We start from the raw sequence: 25,519 nt of genomic DNA, 5'->3' as shown, positions 1-25,519 counted from the left end.
CGTTCTTTCTACCTCTTTATCGAAAACGGGAGGCATGCACCTCTTTGTGACAGTTCTTCCTGCTTTACGTGGAAGAGCGTTGCAGGTACCGGCCACAAAAATTGCAGCATTATTGAGGTAACACCTGTAGGAGTAAGAACCGCGCGAGATGCGTCCTGTATATACGCGTCCTGCTTTCCCCACATACTTTTGCCTGTTCAAACTGCTTGGCCTGTTGATTATTGGACGCTGCCATTCTTGTGGCGAATACGGGTGCGTGGCAACTTTTTTTTTTTTTTGCCAGATTCCGAGTCATTTGCCAGATTTGCCAGATTCCGAGTCACGTTCGCTTGGTAAAAGCCAAGCAATCTCGCATGTTCGCGTGGCAATTCACTTTTTTCGCCCGATCCCCAAACGACCGAGCAGCGGGTTGCCCAACTATATCCAGTGTCGTCACATCCGCACTGGAACGGTGGCGACTGCCCTCATTGGCCCGAACGTCGAAGTTCACGTGTTTTAGCAGACGACGGAACCCAAAGACGGGCGACGGCGATGCCCCAAGCGACTACAACTGCTGGATCCCTGGGCGGCGACCTAGCAATTTCCGAGCGGTAGGTCGTGTTGCCATGAAGTGATCACCCGAATTCGTCATTATAGTCACCTATATGTTGATGATTGCCATGACGTTTTACTAGCACCTGTCCAGAATGCATTGCGCGTACGCCCGGCCCTCCATCGTCTATGGACCGATACGTGGTAGGACACCCAGCTGTGGTCATGATGATTTTCATTGCCGTGTCGGAGTCGCACATGCGGCTGCCGTTGTCCTCGCTCCTGTGTGCAAGGGAAGCTTGGGAAGCACGTTTTTTTTTTTGCGGCAGTCACCTTTCCCGCGGGTCGGAACAACCCCCCCCCCCCAAGTCGATTCATCCAAGCTTTCTTCACTCATCAGCAATCGCAAACTAATCATCAATTCCCCCAAGACGTGTAACCCACGCGCTATACCACGAACACGGTCCCACTGTTACAATTCATTACGTCCTGCCAGCGCAGCTCAGCGCAAAAACACAACGATAGGCAGCCTATCAGCTAATAACCCCCAGGACATACCCAAAAGTTTCAAGCAACTTTCACGGAACATCAATCTCATTAAGGAAACCAGGCAAAGAAAGGGAAGCGGCTTATCGCTTATCGCTCCAGACCATCCCGCTTCATCTCATCTTCTTCGAAAAAGCAGTATAAGGTGTGTGTCTTCCTGATACACGACAAGAGCCGCGACGCTAGCGTCGATAATCCTTTTTTATTACTTTTCATAAGTTTATTGGGATCACTCCGTCGCAGCAGCGCCGGCCATATACCCATAAGCTGTTGAGCGAACGACGTGACGCTGGATTCCGACTCAAATTATTTAGGATTTCCCCCCCGCAGCACAGACGTGACGCGCATGCGCTGTCGAAGAGGATTCCTTCTTGTTTTAATGCTCGTCCGCAATGGGCGAGGAGGAAAGGCTGCCAGGAACGAACGCTTCTGTTCGACGCGATAATGGAATTATGAACATAAACAGAGACGGCTCTCGGTGTGCGCAAGGGATGAAAGGGGAGGTTTAGGTAAATTTAGGGTCAGCGCGTTTCGAGTGGCGAAGGCGACGGGAATCTGCTTTTCGTGACTTGAGGGGGTGGAGGGGGGAGGGGGAGCGAAGGTGCGGAGACGACGCAGAGCCGTTGATGGGTAATCCTTATATTGAGTGGGAGGAAATGGCGGTGCTGTTGTGACCAACATGGACCGGCATTCTTTTTGAACATTTGTTGTCTTGTTTTTAGACACAGCGGTGATGTTTCCTATGTTTTCTTGGAGCTCTGCCGCGGAATGGACGGAAATGGTTCGATATTACACAGCTGTTTCACCGTGATATAATTCAACTTCATAGCTATTGTGGGCCTTTGATGCTGCCAGAACATACCAACGGCGAAACTGGTTGCTACGCTTAAGGTGTACTGAGCGTATTAAGTGCCATATTTGTCATTCCATGCGCCGAGATTGCATTTTCATCCCCCTGAAGGATTATCGCCCATTGTCATCTTACATCCACACAAGACAATCGTCCACGACACACACACATACAGAGAGACATAAGCACAGTGACGGGAAGTACTTGAAGTACCAATTACTCAAGTACTACTTTAAGTACATTTCTCAGTACTTGCACTTTTACTTGAAGTACAGTTCAATTTGTGTACTTTGTACTGTACTTTAAGCACTTTTCTTAGGTACTTTCCTTTCGACTATTCAAGCAATGCAAACGCAAAACTTGAATAATTTCTAAAAAGGGTGCTCAGTTGCTGTTGGCTTGTGTCTCTTATGTCCGAGAAGCAAGTCTTCTGTGTTCAGAGACAAGAACGAGAACGCTGCGCACTGTGACAGTTTTGCACTAGTAGAACTGTGCACGTGTAAATGAAAATTATATCATTTGTTTCAGTTCGTATTAATCGGTCAGAAGTAAACTATCCATGTTTGCTACCTGGAACTTTGCAAAAAACTTGCTAAAAACTTTCTAAAGATAACAGTCGAAATATAATTAGCTCACCTTCTATCACCATCAAGTGTTGAAGCATCCAGCGATACGATGTAAATTTGTAATGTGCTTGGTATTTTAAAGCACATTGCAAAGGACTTTGTACTTTACTTTAAGTACATTTGTGGTATTGTACTTTGTACTGTACTTAAAGCACAACAGGTGCTAGAAAATTGGTACTTTATTTTAAGTGCAATTTTGAAGCACTTTGCCCATCACTGCATAAACATATGATATACAAACCACTACCTTTTTACTCTGTTTGGATAAAATAGCTCTTTTGCTTTCCTGTAATCTTCTGCCCGGGTCTCGCATATTTATTGGCACATGTATCTGTGTGTTTTATGCATTTATCTGTTTCCTGTAACTTCAGACTAAATTCAGTTGTGATATTCTATGCTAAATATACAAATGAAAAAATAACTGAGCAATGAAAGAAAATTATAATCACATTAAAACTGAAGAACAAACATTTCCGCCTTTTTTCTTCGCAATCAGTGAGAACTCTAATAATTAATTAATTGCCATTCTAAGACGCCCAGCAGGCCGCAGCCAACTAAGAGCGTTGAAAAGACGAAGGAGAGAATAATGGAGAAAGAAACAAAGGAAGGCCGGGGTATTTCCCAACTGAACAGCTTTCTTTTCCGAGTAAAAGGGAAAAAAAAACAAAAAAACAAGAGCGTCAGGAAAGGAGTTAATCGCGAAAAGAAGTGCGCGGAGAAACATGCCACCCAAGCCCGAATAGAACAGAGATTGGGAGAAAAATGGAGCTGGCGCGATAGCAGGGGAAGCTTATCTGCGTACGAACGAGGAGTCAAAAACGAAATGAGAAGACAAAGAAAGTCAAAATAAAACTCGGAAGCAAAAAATAAAAATAAAAACAAGAAAAAGACGGAATAACAAACTGCGACAATCCGATAGGGATCGTTCACGCGTTGTCCGCTAAGAGGGCAGCACAATGGGAGCTTTCTGCAGAAACGAAAGAAAAGACGCCTGCATCTCAGACTGTTCTCCTTGCTCTCTTTGTTTCTGCATGGAAAAGTGCTACTAAAAAAGAGGTATCCGAAACAAACCGCACTGAAGAAGTCCTTTAGCCACCGCCAAACCGACCAATCTTCTCTCTCCCACTTCTTTCCCGCACTGTCGTCTGCTAACTTTTTGACCGCCTGCGATTTTTTTCCGTTTTTTTTTTCTTTTTCATCCGTTTTCGTTGCTGTACTTCGTCCTCTATCTTCATATAAATACTGAAAGCGAAATAAGTACTTTCCTTTCTCTCCTGTAGCTCTTTTTTTTTTCCTTCGGACGTGTAAATAGTAATAAATATCTCTAGTTTCCAACACAGAGGCCGCTTGGTGTTGCGAAGATGTTCAGTAATAAGAACAAAGTATGTTTAAAAGATGCCGCAGCCTTTTTTTTTCTTCCTTCTTCTTCCTCTATCTTTTTCTTTTGTCGCAAAGGGGGGAAAAACGACATGGAAGGTATACTTTGGTCGTCTGCTAGATCACACCAAAGCGTGAGAAGGAACGAAACATAGAGGGAGAGAGTGGCTAAGGGAGGTGTAATCGCAACACTGAGGACATTAAGTTTCAATTCGGCGGAATGAAGAGAAATCGGATTGTTTCTCTCTTAGCAGGCAGAGGGGAGCGTCAAGGAAGTTCTCTACGGACCGCGCGGTGCATCATGGGAAGGGGGGGGCTCCTGTTCGACTGATCTCTGGCTTTCCTGCTGGGACCCAGGTAATTTGATTTTAAGCAGTGTGATTTACTGCCATTCCTTGAAACCAGACGCGCCGCTTTAATACTTTCTCGGTCTCGAAACACACTGCTTGTCACGCCGAGGGAGTAACCAACTCGTTTTTCTCTCTTTCTCTTGTAAAGGTTACTCCCGCGTTGCGCACGGTTTCTCGCTCCCTCATGCATTTTATGTAAGCATACCGTTTCAGGACCTCAGCCGTTCATTCATCGCATGCGGTTCAATGCTGCTTTGGCTGCTCAGTCGCGCTACTGCTCGCGGCAAGTGAACTCTTCAAGCTGCCGTCTGGAACACATCCTTCACCATAGCCAGCACTAGCTGCCAACCTTTCAGGACTACACTTACACTCTAAGGAAAAAAAGGAGTAATGTTAGTCCTTTTAGGGACTATATGCATCGCAACAAAAATTTGTCCCTTTAGGGAGTAAGTCTCTAAGTAAGTAAGTAAGTCGCTCTGTTCTAAGAGTCCCAGGTACATAATTCGCGTGCATGAATGAAAATAGTTCGAATTAAACCGTCAACCCTGATATGTCGAGTGATATAGTGTCTTGCGACACGCATACGGCACCATTGCGCAAGAAAGAACCTGTAACTATTTTTTTCCTCTGTGTGGATGGAAAATTGCTAAGTTAGCTAAGTTATAGCCTTATTGCATCAAATTCACGAAGAGCGCATACATTTACGTAGACTGTTGCATTCAGGAGACCATTTACGAAGTTCAGTGACTATTTGCAGTCCTGGGGAGTAAATTTCGGGGTTAGGGCACTAAAATGGGGGTGATTGCAGTCTAGGGGACTAGAAGCTGCAATTACTCCCAATTTTACTTCCGCCCCCTTAGAGTGTACAGTGTCTTGAAATCAGACTCTCACCCTCTTGTGATGACGCAATTGCTCGGTCCATGATCAAATCCAGCTGACCAACGCTCTATAACGTAAAAGCACTGTTCAGCTTTCTAGATTCCGTAGGAGTTTATCCTCGCTGCGAGCCTCATTGCTATATTTTCATTAACTTAACGCAAGCTGTTGGGTAGACTGTCGCCTGTAGCAACGAAACAGCTCATTCATCGTCATCATCAAAATAAAGTGATATTTGTTGTTGGCTCCATCCATTGACTTCGTCGGAGTTCAGCTGGGTTGTTCTTTGGCACAACTTCGTCTTAAGTTAATAACGATTGGGCTTGATTCCGAATATGGTCAGTGTGGCTGTATAACCATACTGACCATCTTTGGAATCAAACCCAATAAGGAAGAAGGTGTGAGCCCCAGGTGTGTGGTGAGCCCCAGGTGTGTGGTGAGCCCCAGAAGCTTTAGTCTCCCTTTTACTTTCAGTTGCTGTTCCGTACTAAAACACAGACTCTAATTAAGCTAAATTAATGTGCGCGATATTAGCGCGAGGAATCTAATAGAGATCTGATATTGTGTCTATCGCCATTATTTATTAAAATTGTGATCCCCTCTGCCGATGAAACACCCCAATCGTCATCATCAAATTAAAGTTGTTGTTGTTGTTGTTGAAATTTTGCAGACATCGTGGTGAATCCTTGCCATTCGACATGAAATTTGTTATACATCTGGCAAGAAACAGCATGTTACACTCTAAGAAAAATTTGTAAACTTAATCCTTTTAGGGATAGATTTATTGTCACAACGATTTAGTCTCCTTCGGGAGATGTACGGATGTTTATGCGAAGTTTCGGGATTATTTGCAGTGCTTGGAAGTAAATTTTAGAGCCAGGGGGCTGAGATGGGAGTAATTGTAATCTAGGGGACTCGAAGCTGCATTTACTTTCCAATTTGCTCATTTTTTTCTCAGAGTCTGCGCCACCACGTGTAATCCTGTTCAGTGCCTACACGAAAGAGAGACGGTAATTCCCCCAACATTGTAACAGTTCATTACTTTCATCCAACGTATCTTCACACGGCCTTCGCATTTCCTCACGAGAAATATCGTATGATCGCACTCTTATATTTTCCCCCTCTGTTACTATGGTTGCATAACCGAAAGACACTGCGACGTGTTGGAAACAGCGAAGGTAACCCACCTTACATTAAATAACGGCGATAATAAAAGACAGCTTCCTCACTTAACTGACGTCTGTCCACATATATCAAATACTTCGTCTTGTCGGCCTATTGCGTTCTGGCCACCGTGATTGGGTGAGATTGCTGCCGCTTACCCACATCTGACCTGACAAATGACCCGCCAGATGCCCTCCATTTTGCCCCCAAACGCCTCCCGTGCGCCTTTTTCTCCACTATGGCCTTTCATGCTTCTGCTTTCCTGATAGCAGGACAGGAACGATAGATGGCGCAGAAATATAGCGATATCGATGATACTGGAGCTTGTCCGCCACCCCCTGTGTTGCGCGTCTAACTTATGACGTTCGCGTTTCAGATTCTACTGCCTCCGAGTGCCCCACAATAACGATAGGTATATTGGTGCCGTGAAGATGTTATTGTTATTTTTCCTTTATTTGTACCTATAATTCGTAGCTTCAACGATATTTGCTGTATCATTTGTTTCCAATGCAACCGTGGCACGGGAAATATGGTACCAGCTATATACGTGCCAGAAGGAAAGTACAACCCTAAACACTGCTCCAGAAGCGCTAATCGCGTATTTTTGCACGTCTACGCCGGCTTTTGAATAGAAATGTGTAAATCAGCCCCATTTGTAATGAGGTCGAATTATCTATAAGCTATACAAAATTATCATGGGTAGGCGCTGCGTGTTATCCCACACGCCACAAATTCGTTGCAGGAAGATTCACTTTGCCCTGTCATCTAAGCTATATCTGTACCTGTAAGCTCAACAATGTCATGACACATCTGCAAGCCGTATTTCTTGCACACTGGTATAAGACTAATATTCAGTTTGCGGATCCAACCGGGGGGGGGGGGGGGGGGCACCGCGTAAGGAGATACGGACACCCCAGCAAAGAAAAAAAGGACGCACAACGACCGAGGAAACAACAGGGTTGGTCACTTACAAGTACGAATGATTATTCATATATTATATTTAATTTATTATATTTATAATATTTCATTACCTGCGAATAAAGTAGCATTTCCTTGAGTCTGAAATTGGAACAGATAGGCCTAAGACAGAACAGGAAGATACTGTCTTATGTCTCTTCTGCCCTTTGAATTCTGAAGGAAATCTTACATTGTTCGCATCTACATCAGCTAGCCTCCATTCTGCTGTTATATGTTCACTGTTTATTTACCAATTCGCACGTTATTATTTTTTTTTCGTGTTAGCGCCGCGAAGCAACCGTGGCTATGAGCGGCGTACAGATGTGGACAGGTGGAAAGAGGACAGCGGGAAGGTGTGCGGGACAGGAGGGGTTAGTATGCGTCCTTGACCGATTTCAGGGGGAACTGTGCCGACATTCGTCAGGAAAGTCTTCGGAAAACCCAGGGAAAACCTCACAGCACAGCCGGTGGTAGGATTCGAACCCACCACCTCCCAGTCTTCAGCACGACCTTGCCTACCACCAACGAGCGCGACGCCTTGCCGCTAGTCCGTTATCATTATGCATCTGCACACTTAGTAATGGTGCCGTGATGTTACACGTAAGGTTTACCAGCTCCCGTGACACAGCGGTTAGGATGATCGCTTTCCACGCCGAGACTGGGAGGTGACACGGGTTCGAATCCTGTCACCGGCTGTGCTGTCTGAGGTTTTCCCTGGGTTTTCCGAAGACTTTCCAGACGAATGTCGGCACAGTTCCCCCTGAAATCGGTCCAGGACGCATACTAACCCCTCCTGTCCCGCACACCTTCCCGCTGTCCTCTTTCCACCTGTCCGCATCTGTACGCCGCTCATAGCCACGGTTGCTTGGCGGCGCTAACACGAAAAAAAAATAATAACGTGATAATAACGTCTGACGTTTGCTCTACGTTTGCTAGATAACTTGATAGTTAGATAGTTAGATACGTTTGCTAGATGCTTGCTACGTTTGCTTGCGCTCCTTCTTTTACGCTATAGCTGTACCTACCTACCGTACGGTACCAAATATCTCACATCCCAGCTCTACTCGAATTATACTTAGGAATATCTCAAAACCTTCTGTACATTCATAGTCATAGTGGACGACTGCCAGACTTTAAAACGTACCCACCGTCTTCTTAGCATCACCAATGTCAATTGGACATGCTCCACATTCTCTACAACAGCACACACGTTACTATCCATGTAATTCACCTTGCCTAACTGGCTCGCAGGACGAACACAGCACGGTGTAATACATTACTTTTCACCCCTCCGATTTCCTAGAATCTCAAGGGCGAATATTTCTAAGGACACGATTTTTTACTCTTGCTCCCCGTGTTCCCGTCTCCTTGGGGACTGATAGAGTGCATGGAGATTTATAGGCGCTTAACACGATGTTCTCCCACTGCTAAGGCGATACGGCGACGTATATCTTATGTCTCATAACGTTTTACCTGCGCCACAAACGCAGTGACCTTTGCCGTGTCTCTTTACTCTATACACAAGGTGCGTCTGGTAGCGCCCAGCGTAATAAATCCCTGCATGCTATGGCAAATAGACGCGACACCTTCGGTCTGGAGTTCTGTCCTGGTGCTTTCACGTAGAAACTTTTATTCTCCACGTGTATAACACGACGGTGTTGGTAAACGTAAACTGGGGTGCATACTAATGAACACGGATATTTCTTTCATAAGACACATTAGGACCGTTACATATAGGCCTTAGCCAGATGGCGGTTATGGGTATGTGCACTCTTTGTCGTCTGGCCGGTGACGTTTGTCACTGAATCATGTAGCAGTGTTAACTGAACTTTGTCATCTACACGGCAGCGTTTTCTTTCTTCACATGCTGTGACCGAATGTAGTTCACTCTTAGACGTAGAAACGGGTTATGGGCAAGTATACTACCCTCATTGTTGACTATATGTCATGCAGTCACGATTCGACGAGAAGGCTATACGATAACATTATCATATTGATGCTTCATACGCAACGAAGCTCTACACCGCTACAACGTGGTGTATTATGATGTAAATGTGTTCATGACACAAAGAAAAAAGGTACGAAAAGAGCTACACTGGGGAAGAGTTCACGGAAATACCTTCAAATTGACCCCCGGCTAATTGTAGCAGATTGCTGAATTTGTTGTCTCGTATATAAAAGGATGAGAAAAAATTTCTTTTTTATGTGAAACATTCTGGTACACCAGAACAAGCAGTGATCCATAGTCAAACTGGCGTTCACTTCGAAACAATGCGGATCCTCTCGGCATTCAACCCATGCGTGACTGCCATGCGTTTCCCAATATGCTGCACCAGCTGTACCAAGTAACGAGCACGCGAATGCGGTTACGAGATTAAGGATTAATAAACCAAGCCTCGTTAGTCCTAACCCCAGCAGGGAAGTACCCTGAGCGTTGTCGTGGTATTGCTCCGTGACGCAACTATGCCGTTGCATACCGCTGCTGTTTTCCGGCGCGTTTGGTAGAGCAGGCTTCACGTGTACTAATTTCTGTATCGCTCAATGGCGAGTATTCACTAGTAAATGGATGTGCCGATGGAACGTTAGCTGTTGCATGAGGGTACTGCTGTGTCTCTTGTAGCCTGAATGGTATTCCTGTCGATGGAGAGAGCCAAGTTGCACGAAGCAATATGCTCTGAACCAGCTGCTGGGACTGCGTCATCGGCGAGGAAATGACATACAATGCCGGTACATGCACCATGACGCGTGTACCTGGTACCATCAATAGGTGGGTGGTGGTGGAAAGTGGGAAGATCGGTTTCGATATTTGGTTGAACCCTAGTGTTCCATCTATACCTGGAATCCACTAGTTCACTGAAGGGGACACTCTCAGTTCGAAGCGCAGGGCCCTTCGCATTCCAATTGGAATTAGATACGAGATTATAATTTGGGAGGTCTATTTGGCCACCTAACCAGACTTCTACGTATCTTGAGTCCGTGCTCAAAATGCAGTACTTTAAATAGTTTTAACGGTATTTTGGTACTCTATACTCAATAGCTTTTGCGACAAGTATTTTTAAGGTATTTCAAATACTTTTCTCAGTATTTGCTGCTCAGTGTTCAAAATACTTTCCTTCCTCGTCCAGTTCACGAATCTGTCGTTTCTCCTCCTGCACAATAAGGTGGTCCCACGCTTGACCTTCCTTGTCAATAGCCCGACCCCTTCGTCAGAAAACTGTTCCTATTCATATTGCCAGTTGAATCCCCAAGGGATTAGGTACAAGAGAATGCCGGCATTTATTTCCTTGGTCACCAAAGCAATTAACATGCGCCAGAAGTTGAAAGACCCGAGCTGACATACAGGAGCGATTACGAAGTTTTGGGTCAGAACATATCACCAAAGCTTACTTGAGTTCACCAAAGTTCACCAAACATTAGTTGACACCAAGACCTTGCAAATACAAGATATGCTTAAGTATGGGGGATGAAGTTTATTCCTTTCATTCGTACGGTCACGTTCAGAATACGCGTTTCACTTACTGCTAATACTAAAGCACTTTAAATAGTGTCTTAAATCTTTCTTAGAGTATTTAGTTCTCTACTCAAATTACTTTCGGTTTTGAGCATTCTCTACTCTATTTTAAATACTTTTTACGCTGAGTATTTAGTACCGGCCGTATTTTAAATACTTTTGCGCAGTATTTTTTACATGTCTGCACCTAACCAATGACACCGTATTCGCGTGTCGTGTCACAGTTTGTTGTTACTCTACCTTACCTTTCGATAGCCACAAACTGAACTGATACAGCTACTGTTATCCACTGGCTATTCTGGTGGGCTGTTTAGTGGTCCTAACATTGTCCGACGAAATATAGGCTACATGTGAATGTTGCTCACCAGGATGACCGGCGCTGGGGATCCTCCTAGGAATGTCCTGTGCCCACTGCTCGGCAGTCTTCCGCCGGAAGTGATGGTCCCATTCGCGTAGAGGATCCAGGAACGGTGGTGGACGCTGCCCGAAAGCGCTCGCGAAGGCTCGGAGCTGCTGCTGCTGACCTGTACAAAATATATGCGAAATGGGGTCGTTTGAAATGTGACAGAAGCATCCTCTCGAATCATGATGTGATCTGCATGATCACCTGGAAATGTTGTGATGTCCTGATGCTCTTTGCCGTTCTGAGGGCAATAAGACGCAACTAATATCTATTACATTTTACGGGGTGACGGGAAGAAACCCGGACAATAACCCCCTCCACAAACGGAAAAAGATGATGATGATGATGATGATTGGATTTCCTTGGCAGAAAAAGAGTGCGAATATGTCTGTGTCTGAAGGAAAGTCTGGCAGCCAACGTAACCCAAAGAGATCCTGCTTGGGAATACTATAAAAAGTTGGAAGATATTCCTACTAAAAATAACACACATGAATGCGGTCCTCACCAATTCCTCTACTGTGCAAAATGCGTGCGCATTATCATAAAACTAGTGTTGCAGCATTGAGATTTAATCGCGGATTTGATTTGCCACGTACGCCTTCAACGTAGCACACGGTTGGAATGTTGCCAGCAGGAAGTCTTCTCAGCGGTACGCTAAATAAAGATCACGCACACAAAATAACGGAAGTGCAAACCACTGTAGTGCGTTTTAGTGCACGCTATCCCTTACGTAAGTAAAAGCGATAGCGTGCACTAAAACTCTCTAATGCCGAACCACTCCGCAATACTTACAACAAAGTTACGCAAAAAGACAACTGTTTCTCGTTTGCAGGTAAAAGCAGGATGCAATTAAGAAAATAAGTAGGTTAAGTTAATTAGTCGCAGCTTATGCTGTCTTAGATCATGACCTAACAGCAATAAAAATATGATTATATAATTACTCATAATTAATTGCTGATATTTGTGACGCACAGTACAGATTGGTCTTTTATAACGCACTGGTGTGCGATAATTTCCCAAAGCCGCGATTCTTCGCAAAGCTTCATGGCTACATCGATGCACTGTACGAGTACTACCGCCATTGTAACAATACATCTGAAAAGAGCATTTGACGCATGCTTTCCAAAGCACGGTCACGAATCTTGATGAATGCTGATTTCACTGAGAGTTATATCACATCGGCGTATCTCTTCCCATCCGAGACCTACACGCAATGTGGGTTCTCCAGGGGTGAACCGAGGGATATGTGGGTGTCCAGCGATGCTATCGTCCTTTCCCTGGAGGGCATGCGTAAAGGCGCAGGTAAACAGGACTAACTCATTAGCGTAGCGATGCCCTAAGTTGATTACAGAATGGATGGGGGTACGCCATGTTCAAGATCGACACCAGATGACGTTACGTAATGGGTTTGCAAGTTTGCCAAGACTTCTCGCCGGTAAGTGGGTGGTGCTGCGTGACAACGCGGGGTGAGAAATAGTGAATAGTTGCGCGAATGAGGTGTTATGTCGTACTTAGTTGCTTGTACAGAGGCTATGTGCAACTGCTGAAGCAGTAGGTATCAACGGATACATTGCGGGAGACGAAAATTCAGGAGGGCGACACACGTCTACAGGTCACTACACATAGTACAGGTTAGAGCACCGCAAAGGGCTAGGCTGGCCCGAAAACCCAAGCGCGGTCCTGCCCGCGGGCCGAAAGCGGGCCTCAAAGTCGTTTTGACTGCGGGCTTGGGTCGCGCTCCGGTCGACTCCGAGAGTTCTCGGGCCTGAGCCGGGCCGAGCTTTCGTCAGCCATTCTTGCACATTATTTAATCCTCAACATTCGTTTTTAAAACAGAGCAACAAAGTGCCTGGGCCCTTCCTCAGTCTTTCTGCTAAAGCGCTACAACATAGGCGTCGCGTTATTCTCGACTTTGCCATGTTGAGGATAACGCCCTCACCACGGTGTGCACCGCAGCCAGGCGCGCCAGACTCGACGCCAAGGCGTTGCTACAAGTATTAGAAGCACAATCCGCGTCAAAGGCTGCGCTTGCGCGTTCCAGGTACGCGTGTGTGGTTTACGCAGTATTATGAGTCTCTGCCATATGGACTGAACCTGTTGCACAGATCGCATTACAAAACCGCTTATGCAGGTGCGTGTCGCGCATCGGCCGGGCTGAGTTTTGAACAGCCGAGTCGGGCTGTGTAAGCCTCGGTGCGGTATCGGGTACGGGCCCGGTCGGACAGAGTAAGACTCAGTGGCTTCGGGTACGGGTCGGGCCGGTAAATTCAGGCCAGCGCAGTGCTCTGGTACAGGTCTCCAAAAACAAATGCGTGATGTCTGCTTGTCGTGCACAGATATGCTCCTATACATTATCGCAAACATGCACGGCACTTTTTGGTCGCACAAAAAGCAAAGAAAAAGAACGGAAGACAGCAAATCATGCATCTTGCAAGGACGTGTACGAAATAGTAAGATCATGAACTAGTCGAAGACTTACGAAAACAGGGATAGTCCGCAGTAGTTATGTGGCAAGAAGACTGGCACTATGAACGACAGCGATTCAACTGCTCAAAATTATAAAGTACACATTACATCATCACACTTGTACTTACTGGCTGCAGGCGTCAGTTTAAACGACGTAACATTTTGCACAATCTATATTCACCATATGGGCGACATCAGATCCCCCATCTTCAATGCGCAATGCAGAGATCAACGCACGTGCGCTTTTCTTGCGAGTCGTCGTCTGCTAACAACGTGCTCTGACGTCACACATATGTTTCTTATTGATCGGACCAATGCAGCCGCGAGATTCGCTGGCGCTACTCCGCCCTTTCTCCGTTTTGGGAAGACAGGTATCATAGGCGTACTTAATCCAGAAATGAAAGGAGACGGCTCCTTTTCTCCCAGATAAATATTGCAGTCACAACTTGCAGTTCGCCTTATCTATGAATAACAAACATTCAAGGATAGGCTAAGATTCAGGCATTATTGTGGCACACAATTACTGTCACGCATAAGAAATGCTCAATTCTAAACAAGCTTATTCTACGGTTTATGCAGGTGCTGCGCGCGCGGCGCATAATTCAATTCGCATGCACAAGCGAAGGTTGACGTTCTACGTTGAGGAATCTGTATGCGTTTCCTAAAGTTTTATGTAATGGAACATATAAAAATGCTTAGAACATTTACGCGACTCTCTGGTTCAGTATGGTTCAGTTTGATTGTAGCTGTGCATGATTAATCATTAAGAGCGACTGGAATATTGCATGGTACTTTCGATTCGAGTCTCCTAACAAAGGGTGGTGGTTGCCGCCATATTTTTCGCATGTGCTAGTCTATAGCGTTTGTAATTTGCTCTGTCTTGTCATTGTGTCGCCACATTAACGATCGTATTTATTGACAAGGTAATGTTTCCTTTTTAGTATATAAAGTAAATAACTTCATTCATGATTCAGAAAACTTTATTTCTCTATCACATCACATCACATCAGAAAACTTAAGATCGAGGGCAAAATAATATTGTTGTTGTTGTTGTTGTTGTGTTGTATGTGTGCGTGTGTGCATGGGGGCCATCTTCTATCTTAGCTTACCGCGACCATTGTACGAAGAAGTAACAGCACCTTTTTACCTGTAGCCTTAGCGCTAAACGTTAGCATGACTAGCGCACCGGTGGGTATGAAGTAAATTACAGCGCACAGGAACGTGAGTTCTTATCATTGGGAATCTGCCTCAGTATGTCTTCCGCTTACTGCAAATTCTTAATCGTTCTTCAGCGAGGCCCGTATTATATGAATCTGAGATTACGCCAATTACACGCTCGATATTGAAAAGTGATTTGCGGAGCAATTTGTCGGAAGTACGCTGAATTTCCGCGGGGGGAGGGGGGGGGAATGAAGTAGAAGCAGAAATGCGTAGTCGAACAGTGAACATGAGCGATCATCCGTCATTTGGAAGGCTCTGCAAATAACTGCACGAATCGACACGGCCTAATGTTCGCAAAATATTCCCAGAATCCTGTTTCTGCCGACATGACATTCTGACTTGTGCCGAGCATTTTTATCGTACATATGGGCTAATGGATCTAGGGATCCAATGTCTGTACATGTAACACAACACACGCGTACACACACGTGTAAACATTTCTTTCGTTCTTTTTTTTTTTTTTTTTTTAGTTTACGCGTTTTTCAACTGGAAATTCATGGGCGCTAATTTATTGCGCTCCCTCTGTGTCGCTATAGCTGCAAGATTAAAGGCACGTTCCACAATGACAACGTGAAATGGAATCCGTTCATTTGAATTTAATGCAGCATCTTCTACCAGTCACATGACTGTCCTATGCACTTAAATGGTCGTCACATTATATGAAATTATATGAATTATACGAAATTATTTCTCTTCACACTCTCAGACTTGGACATATGGTATAGCCTACAGACTATATGACTAATGAATTTTAGACTTATATAGTGTGCATAGTTATATGGTAGTTCTATAGTTGTGTGTATATAGTGCCTGTGTTTTTGCGTGCCGTGTCTATTACTTTGTGTTGCCATCGAATTAGTTTGTGTTGAGTACAGCTTGTGTATCACGTTGATAATAAATTTTCCTATAACGACAATTCGACACGTGCCGAACAATAATAGCCTAGCTTCGAGTTCCTACACTCTAAGAACAAAACAAGGAGTAGTTTTAGTCCTTTTCGAAACTAAGTGCATTGCCACAAAAATTAATCCCTTTAGGGAGCAAATGAATGGGACTAAATGAATGACACAGAGTGAGGACTGCATTTCACGCTCGGTTCTAACAGTCCCAAGGCACGTAATTCATGCGCATGAGCTAAAATACTTTGAATTAAACCGTCAACCGCGATAGGTCGAGTGATGCGGCATCTCGCGACATGCATTGGGCACAATATGCGAAGAAATAAGCGCTGTTCCTTATACCCCTGCCACACGGCAAATTGAATGGCATTCCCAGCGAATGACATTTGCTCCGAATGTCTTTCCTCTGTATTGCATCGAGCTACACGGAGAAAAAGGATGTCATTCGCAAATGATGTCACTGTGACACACGACGCGTCAATCGCACGGGCGTGGGAGTCGACTGGGGACGAGGATAATTCTCTGGAAAACAGTGTTAAGACTTCCTTCTGATGTCAAAATTATTAAATTCGTGATAAAATATTGGAGTACAAGTTTTCATTCGTGTTTAATTTATGCTAACGGTATATCGTCGTTGTTTTTGCTACCTCTCTACTCATGAGGGTACGCAGTTGGTGCGAGGGGGGGAAAAGAACACACCCGCATGTAATGCCATTCGGTTTCACCGTGTGACGTAAAACAAATGTCGTTCTGTGCAAATAATCATTAGCTGGGAATGAGATTCGGTTTGCCGGGTGACAGGGATATTACTCTGTGTGGGTGGAAAATTGTTAAGTTAGGTAAGTTATATAGCCTTATTCCATCAAATTAACGAAGTACACATAATTACGTAGACCGTGGCGTTAAGGAGACCATTTGCGAATCCAGTGTGTATTTGCAATCCTGGGGAGTAAATGTCGGTGTTAGGGGACCGAAATGGGGAGTAACTGCAGTCTAGGGGACTAGAATCTGCAATTTCTCCCCGTTCTGCTCCCTTCTCCCCCTTAGAGTGTAAATAGACATAATCGTCTACAAAAATCAAATAATATACCTTCCCCCATAGACACATGTAGATAAAATGGAGCTCTGGCATTGTAGAAATGATCCTCAAATAGTCATGCAACTCCCAGCCGTGCACCATTAACGACAAAGACAATAAACCAGGAACAAACTTTGCCCAGCAGCGATGGTGACGCCGCCTGGTGTGACACGATTAGAGAGGGACATGACGCGTTTTTACTGAATGGCCCCAGCCGCTGCCGCCGCCGCCATCTTTCTATACCCCCATGTGACTCGTACCGTAAGAGGTGGGGGGCAGTTGGTCGCGTGGTGGTGACTCAGCACCCATTGTGTCTCCCCCATAAAACCCCGTAGTGCGGCTGCATTTTGTACACGCGGGTGGTTTGCTAAGCTTCACTCCGCGTGGGAAATGCAACGGGTGCTGAGAAGGCTGTGCCATGGAAGTGTCACTCATTAATGGCGGGACATTGAAAGTGTGATGCACTTTCGTTTCGAGTCGGTTGTTTGAAGTTGGTGAGAGAGGTATACACGCACTGTGGGAGTGCGGATGTTGCTTAACTCTGTCGCGCCCTCTTGCGACCTTCCTGTGTATTTGTTTCAGTTAAAGACACCGTGGAGCAGTTGAGGCGAAACCTCATAGAGCACTTTCATTAAACAGCGTAGGCCATCAGGGCCATAACGTCACAATTTTCGTCCTGAGCGCGCTAGTTCTCTGGAAAATCAAAACTGAAAATTGCTGCCAACACTGTGTCGAAGTAGACGCTAATTTCGTATTGCCTTCCAAATACGGCGGCAAAACTACGTTGCAACTTCCGCTACGAAGCACCGCTGACAAAAAAAAAGAAAAGGAAGAGAAAAAAAAGGTGTAGGACGTAAATAGTTCAACGTAGACGAAATATACTTGGATGTTTTGATTGTACATATATTTTTAGCGCTTAATATTATTAGACTTCTAGTTTGAGGCATCTTTATTTCGCGAGCGACCAGAAAAGTGAATTAACGAACCACACATGTGACTACTGTAATCTTCTGTGTCCTATAAAGAAGTCTCAACGCGCGGGCCGAAAGTTTTGCCTCATTAAGCAGTGATATCTAATCGCAAAGACATATTTCGCACAACGTGAACAAATCCTCGAGGCGCTGTGCGATTTTAAAAATGCAGGGGAATTGCATAGAGGCTGAATGGTGTCATCTTGTGCTTATCGCTATAGCGGCGTCAGATCATGCGTCGTTAATACGTTTTAAGTTAGCTTATTAATACGTTAGCACACTTACTCTCAGTAGTTTCTGTGAATATATTTTTCTTTTATCCAATCCAAGAAAAAAATCAGTGTGCATACAAAGTGGCGAAGGTAAAAAGGTCAGGTGGTCCATCCCTCTTGCCCCATGCCAACTTGCTTTAAACCTTTTCAGGGACGTCGAGTGCGTTAACACAGCCTACACAAATAGACCACTGACAATGCAAATCACGTGGTTATAACGTGCCCAGTGGCGTAGCCAGACCTCTAAGGTAGGGGGGGCTCGATACGAAAACTCGCCCCCCCCCCCCCCGCTGATCCTGTGTCGACAACACACACATACTTGTGCACACTGCAAACTGAGGATTAAAAAAAGGAACGAAAATAGTTGTTTTAGACGTTCACTGTACGATTACATGTATAGGCTGTCATGACCAATGAGGTGGTGTCACGAGATTGGAAGTATTTTGAAAAGCTCATACTTTGAAAACCATTCAAGAGTGCTTCTTAGATAGACGCCATGAACTGCAAGAACTTTCGCGATCGTCACTTCTCTCTCTCTCTCTCCCCCCCCCCCCCCCATCGCCACATATATTATGTTCTCGGATTTGCACGATTTGTGTGGGTCGGTCCGTGGAAGGTAGGGGGGGCTCGAGCCCCCCCTAGCCCCCCCGTGGCTACGCCATTGAACGTGCCACACCAGCAGCACGTTTCAACCTGTAGCACTAGGTGTATGCGGAAGTACCGTATCGTGGTTGGGGTGGTGACGATGGAACTGCTTGCCGTGTAGTCGGCCACTCTCGGGCGGGCAACGTCACGACGGTGGATCGTGTGTCCTCGGCCGACTTCGCACGGAACTGCGCTGACATTTGTCTTAAAGCCCGTCTGAGGAAAACCTAAAGCAAATACCCAGACAAGCACAGCCGGCGCACGGATTCGAACCCGGGTCACCTCCCAGTCTCCGGAAGTACTACTGCTGCAAGCCCTGTTATTATCTTCTTTCGGCGGTTGAGATCAACTATCAAGGATACGGATAGCTCGCTGTGCAGCAGTCCATGGAGGTCGCACGCGAAGTGTGATAGAGGAATCGCACTTAGTCAGAGATAGAATTCGCCGAGTACTTTACAGGGAGAGAGCAATACATGGGGCTGTCCATTTCAGCAGGCGTTGGCAAACTTCAGCGGTGCCTTTGAAAATGCCAGATGTACGGATGACATCCACTTCTAAGTGCGTTTGGAGGTTGTGCAGTTATTCCGTTTGCAGCCTTCCGCACCGGGATTTTGAACTGTTGCTTGGCGACGACTAGCACATGCATTAATCTTTGACATGCTGTGAGTTCTTGTCCATGAGTTGGTACTCTGTTCGTTTGGATTGTTATAGAGAGCCAGTCCGTGTGACATGACTTCCAGTTTGATGCCAATACATACTGGTACACTCCTAGAAGTGCCCACCATAGTTCGCACATTCAGCGATGCAACCTATCCTATCACAATCATAAAACCTGCTCTTATAAAGCGTCGAAATGTTTCCGAAGTCCTTCGAGCGTTCAATCTCTTCTGAAACATTGGGAACGAACGCGCCACGTCAGCAAGTCGAAACGAGTGCCATATTTATTTCGTTTGCGCTCTTTAAAACATCCTACAGGTGCCCGTCGAGCGGGGGGCACTACCACACCACCAAACGAAGGACATTAGCGCAGGTGAGTGGTTCATTTGCAATCCAGCTGCCTTCGGTGGAGCAGCCGACATCTGCTCAGCGCACAGGGCGAGCCCACTGATTTTGACGGCGTTTCGTGGTTCTCGATAAGCGACGTTCCACAGATTGTGTTCCTCGTGCCCTGCTTGCGTGATTTTGGGTTCCAACCTTGTTATTAGGGGTGAATCCTAAGTGGCCACTTCTCTCTTACTTCGATGTAGATCTCTGATAGGCATCACATGTCGTATACCTGTGGCTGAGCAATGGCTTTCCGTAGATCCACAAATACAAACTGCCGTGCCATGCTCCCATCTGCTCTTAAGAACAAGGCCATCTACGAATAAATCTTCCACTTGTCTACCTGCGTTATAGTACAAATGGGAAGTAGGTAGATTTGCCCCGGCGCCAGAAAAAATGTATGGTTCGCCGTCCTGACATTTGTGTTGGCTTGGTCGGACATCAGTTCGTGTATTTCCCAGATGGTGTCTATACTCTGTGAAAACTTTGCCCGAATGTCTCTGCAGGGTGTCTAGAGAATATATATTTTTTAAATTCTGTGTTTGCGCCGCGAAACAACTGTGGCTATGAGTGACGTACAGATGTAGACAAGATGGAGTGAGGACAGCAGGAAGGAGTGGGTGACGGGGGGGGTTAGTATGCGTCCTGGGCCGACATTCGTCTGGAAACTGTGCCGGAAAACCCAGGGAAAACGTCAGGCAACACAGTCGGTGGTAGGATTCGAACCCCCCCCCCCCCCAATCTTCAGCACGACCTTGGCTACCACGAACGATAAGGACGCCTTAACACGCTCGGCCGTGCCGCAGGTCTAAAGCATATACATACTTCTACTCTATGGTGCGACTAAAAGACATTCTGTAATATTTTACGAGAATAGTTTGAGCATCATGTCCGGAGCCGACGTTACCAAACAGAGACTGTTCTTCAGTGAACCGTACTCTGTCACGTCCAGGCTACGTCCATTAACGCACTGTGACCAGACCACTGGGCGTTCTTTCCTCATTCAGCAATGTTACCAGTAATGGCATAAAATAGTCTTATCAGAATCTTTCTTATGGTAGTCGCCCTGCCGTGTTCCTTGTACGCAAAGTTCCTTGTGTGGTTCGTTCCTTACATGTCGCCAGGATGGATTACCAATGAAAGAAGTTACTTGCAAGCCTAGTACTCAGTCATAACGATCGCAAGTCGGAACTGTTTAGTCATGTAATTTGCACTCGGGGCCCTTTGCAAACTTTTTGTAGAAACGCTATAGACCTATAGCTGTGTGTCCGTTCTTGTTCATTTGGTGCCCGTTCATTTTCTTCCGCTCGGGAACCGGTGTAGAAAAGATATCGCATCGGCCAGCAGTCCTCACGTGAAGAACTGTGTATATTGCACGCGGAAGCAAGCAATCTTCTTTCTTCTTACTCCTTGATCTTTCAAACGTTGATACGCTACTCAGATGTTTACCGGATGACTATTTATATGGAATGTTACGTTAAAGACGGCGGCCATCAGTATTCATCCCAATGGAAAGATCGATTTTGGCAGTCCACCCCTCTTCTGTCGTCGCTTAGAACGAGGCAAAGGAGCGCAGGGAGACTAGTGGTTTGAGAGTAACGCGAGAATGTCTTTATGTGTGGCCTCTGAGTATGCATAGTGTACTGTTGCAACACTGTGTATCTACCTATGTGACCTATTCAGTGTCGTGCATGTGCTGTATGTCAGGTCTTCTGCATAACTAGATGCAAAGGTAGGGCATAGATGTGATGTAATTTCCCGCTGATATCTTGGGCTTCAGTAGGAGCCAGCAGTACTTCTGAACTAAATAAATAAATAAATAAAATCGGTTACACTTGCACACAATGCCGAAAGTGCAGCTTCTCTATGTAATTACGCGGAATGCCCCTATTTTACCAGCTACCCTCGGTACCTCCCTCTCCTTAAAACCTTGACACCCTCACCTACATTTTCCGAGAGCCAACGAACACGCGTTAACCGAACCATCCCGTTCGCTAAAACCATTTTAACGAGAACCGCTCCATCCATTCTCATATACCCCGAAACAAAGGTATAATTAACCACTAATCCCGCAATTCTGTACAACTCGCGATAAGCGCAAGCTCTTTTGCTATTTTTCGTACGTTCCAAACAAGCAAGTTCGAGTGGGGGCGTGGCACAACGTCAGTTTGAGACTACAGAAGGTCAAACTGAACACTGCGGCAGAAACGAACGAAAACGAAGAGTCCAAGTCTGTATTTTATTTTTGATCCTTCTTTCCTCTTTGGGTTGTAATCACCGCGTTTTTGCGCTAAAACCAATTGCTTCGAGCGAAGTGTATGCTTTTTGAAAGGGATGATCTCTACTTGGGACCAGGTGCCGTGTACGCAAGTGTTTCGAAGGGCGAGGTGAAGGCATGGCGACTAGCTCCGGGCGGTGCGGTTCATTCTCCAGCCACCTCCCATTTAATTGCGGGTTATTTTGCGGAGCGCATTTCGCTGCAAAGGACTGCACCTTCTTCGGATCTCTGTTTCAACTATGTGACTGCCTTTTTGGAACGCTCCTTCGTTCTGGTATACTTGCTATTACTTTTGGTTTCCTCTCTGCTTTCACTGGGGTCTGGCAAGAGCAGGATGATAGGAAGATGATAGTGGGAGGATGGATAGGCTATTAGGGGAGGGACTCATTTTGGTGGTTCTTAATTGGAAACCTTTGTGTAGTGGCTTTTGACGTACACAAGGTAAAGTATAGCTTTCTTTTGCTGGGGAGGAAACAGTTTAGATGACTAATGTTTTGTTCGGCTTGCATATGAACGCGCCATTGACTTGCAAGGATACCGTCTCAAAGACTCTGTGAAACCTTAGCACAGAGCACCAGGGTTTGGTGGTAGGGGTAATGTTGATGCTATGACAGCATAACGAATGAGCAAGTTAGAATGATTCCAGTACTTCATGGGTGGGCAAGAGTTCCATGGGTCACCGCTTGGGCCCACCGTTTTGCACTGACCTGACACCATACGTCAAAACCTTTGGTATCTTCGATTTGGCTGCACTATAGTTCAGTCCTTGAACTAGTTCAGGTGGTGCAGCACCTTCGTATTAGCTTTGCGAGTGTCGCGCGTGCCCTCTGCACTCTCGTATTCGTTTTGTAATTGTGCAGTACTAGTTCTGCATGAGTTCACGACCGGCTTGCACTTGCTGGATAGGAAGTACAGTACGAGTGCACGCGGAGCAGACGACACTGGTACGCGTCGATGGCATGGATGTTGGTATGCTGACGGTTTCTTCCTACAGCAAGACAGCGGACATATGTGCGATGCAGCAGTCAGTGAAGTTGCAGTGGCCGCGGTGCGGACAGCAGACAACCAGTCAGCTCCTGCACTCGCTTCTTCGTTTTGGAAGCGACCGCGCAGCGTTAGTGCTGAACCTACACTTGCACTCTTCTCAGTCGCAGTCGGCGGCACACGCACTTGCACCACACGGCACTCCCCTGAACTAGTGTCGGAGGTGCAGGCTAATTCGAAGAGACCTCTTGTGCCCTCTTCGAGGCACCGGAAATATTGCACCGCGACGCCGAACGCCAAATTCGCGACTTGGAGGTGCCACGACACCAGTGCTTTCAGAAATTACACTTTTTATGAAACTGCAAGTAGCAAACAGGGAAGCTGGTGAAGTGGGTAAGGTTACCTTGAACCTGAGGACGCGAAAGCAGGAGTTGACAGAAAGCGATTCCTTTATGTCAGGCACTGAAGTGGATTGGATTGGGTATGAAAGAAAATAGAGATGTTAGTCCCGACCCAGTCAGGGCTGGCTACTCCAAAACGCATTTGTGGGTGGAACAATAGAGCCAGAAAAAGAAGCGCCTTTGGGAAAGCATACACTGCCGTAACCCTCAAGGCCGTCGAATAATCATGAAATACCAGGATGCTCTCGGTGGCTGTCTCATTGAGGGCCAGTCGCATGGGATGACTGTCCTAGATTCAAACTTCAACGTGAGAACTCAAGCATACCTTCCCATCACAACGCCTGTCGCCCTTCACGGAGTCGGTGAAGATGATATGGCTGTGCGGCAACAACGAAGGACAAACCGACAAGCTCCATCTCAGGACAACGCATGATCAACTAGAAGGATATTTCGCCTTCTTCTCTTTATCCCTTACAACATTTTTGCGCATTTCACAGCCTAGATCAGTAAACAGGGCCGTGGACAACAGCAACGTTTGCAACAATTAAATAAACGAAACGGAAATAGCTTGTGGCCTCCTCCAATCGACGATCGAGCGTTTGAAATCATTCAAGTTAGCAACTCTTTCGACCGTATCGCATTGATGGTACTTCCATTTGCTCTCTTTCTCTCTCTCACGCACACAAACACAATCCAGCTATCTCGTATTCTTTTCTCAAAAATAATTGCTCGCACATATTTCAAGCGAGGAATGGCTAAACGCTAGCTTCAGCGTATTCATTCCATCGAGTTAATCCTATCTGGCCGACACGCTTGATGCCCGTTTAATTCCATTCGAAGGGAGGCGCACAAATTACATCCGTTGAGGTGTGAACCACCATATTGCGCATTCGAAGGACGCTACTGCATCAAAACTTCAAAAACACAAACCGAAGCATTATTAGAGGCGGAAACCAACCGAGAGCTCACCTGCTTGTGCAAAGGCGTTGCTGAGAGACTACCGCCAGACATCAATTATTTGATTACACAGTACGTTTCATTTTCAAATGGTGCGACTGTGTAATTTCACGCGGAACGAAAGGGTTAACGCACGGTAGTGTACCAGCAGGTGCGATTCTGCCGATAGCACCGGAGGCATCGGCAGGCAACTGACCCATTCTGGAGAACAAGAAACATTCGAATTAAAGACTGGCATTCCACAAAGCGGCCGGCCCGCATGCGCTGTTCTTCCCCCTCAGCCTCCTTCTCAAATTACTTGCACGCATTAATCCGCCGTTCGTAACCACATAATTCACGCCGAGCGAGTCTTTTAAGGCCGGTTTCCGATTTGACCCAAGGAGGAAGGAAAGGCAGGCACGGCGGACGCTACAGCTAAACCAGAAGATGGGCCGGGCGCACCTTTGTCGGTGATTAATAGTTCTCCGCCGGATCAGCTACCGGAGACCGCGGCTGCTGGCTCTCGAGTATCACGGTAATAATTTCGATAAAGGCACGCCATCAATTTACGGGCCAAAGGAAAGCGACGCTGGTGTCGTTCTGGGAAAGTGTGTGGTCTTCTGGACATGCTCTAGGAGCTGCTTTGACCTTGGACAGGATTGGTCCGCAACAAGCGGCGACATCGTATTCTATGCAGCGGGGGTCGTTATGCGAACCCGAAGCCTTATAATGTTTGGATGAAATTAATTATCGACCATTAGTTGAAGACGGGTAATCTATATGCGAGAGGGCAGAGGTGGATCCTGGCATATACGCATATACGGTCAAGGGTTGATGTGATGTGTTCCAAGGCGGTGAAGAAGTGAAACTTTAATTGTGCGACATGAGAAAAACGAGATATGTGGAACGTTGTAAATAGGTTGCATTCTCTGTTTTCGTTTACACGTGTACCCGTACAACGACACAAGGCGGAATTGTACATTAGGAGGTCCTTCACAAGCAGCAACACATGTTCGCCTAATATTGGCATGATATTGGCAATACTTGCCCAGTATTGGCCCACTATAGGACCAGTATTGGTGATATCCAGCCAATAATTCAGTCAATAAATTGTGCTGCTTCGATTCCGTATT

General features: G+C 46.0%; 1 protein-coding gene across 2 annotated transcripts in view; it reads right to left on the bottom strand.

Annotated features, from left to right (window-relative positions):
• Positions 1-25,519, bottom strand: part of LOC135399757 (runt-related transcription factor 1-like) — a 75,373-nt gene that overhangs the window by 11,754 nt on the left and 38,100 nt on the right. For both annotated transcript variants that reach the window (XM_064631487.1, XM_064631488.1), the window contains exon 3: positions 11,154-11,312. In XM_064631487.1, coding sequence (XP_064487557.1) covers positions 11,154-11,312 — 159 coding nt within the window. The remainder of the gene's footprint in view (positions 1-11,153; positions 11,313-25,519) is intronic.

This window comes from Ornithodoros turicata, chromosome 7 (genome assembly GCF_037126465.1).
Source record: "Ornithodoros turicata isolate Travis chromosome 7, ASM3712646v1, whole genome shotgun sequence".
Taxonomy (NCBI): Eukaryota; Metazoa; Arthropoda; class Arachnida; order Ixodida; family Argasidae; genus Ornithodoros; species Ornithodoros turicata.
This window is presented reverse-complemented; position numbering and strand designations above follow the sequence as displayed.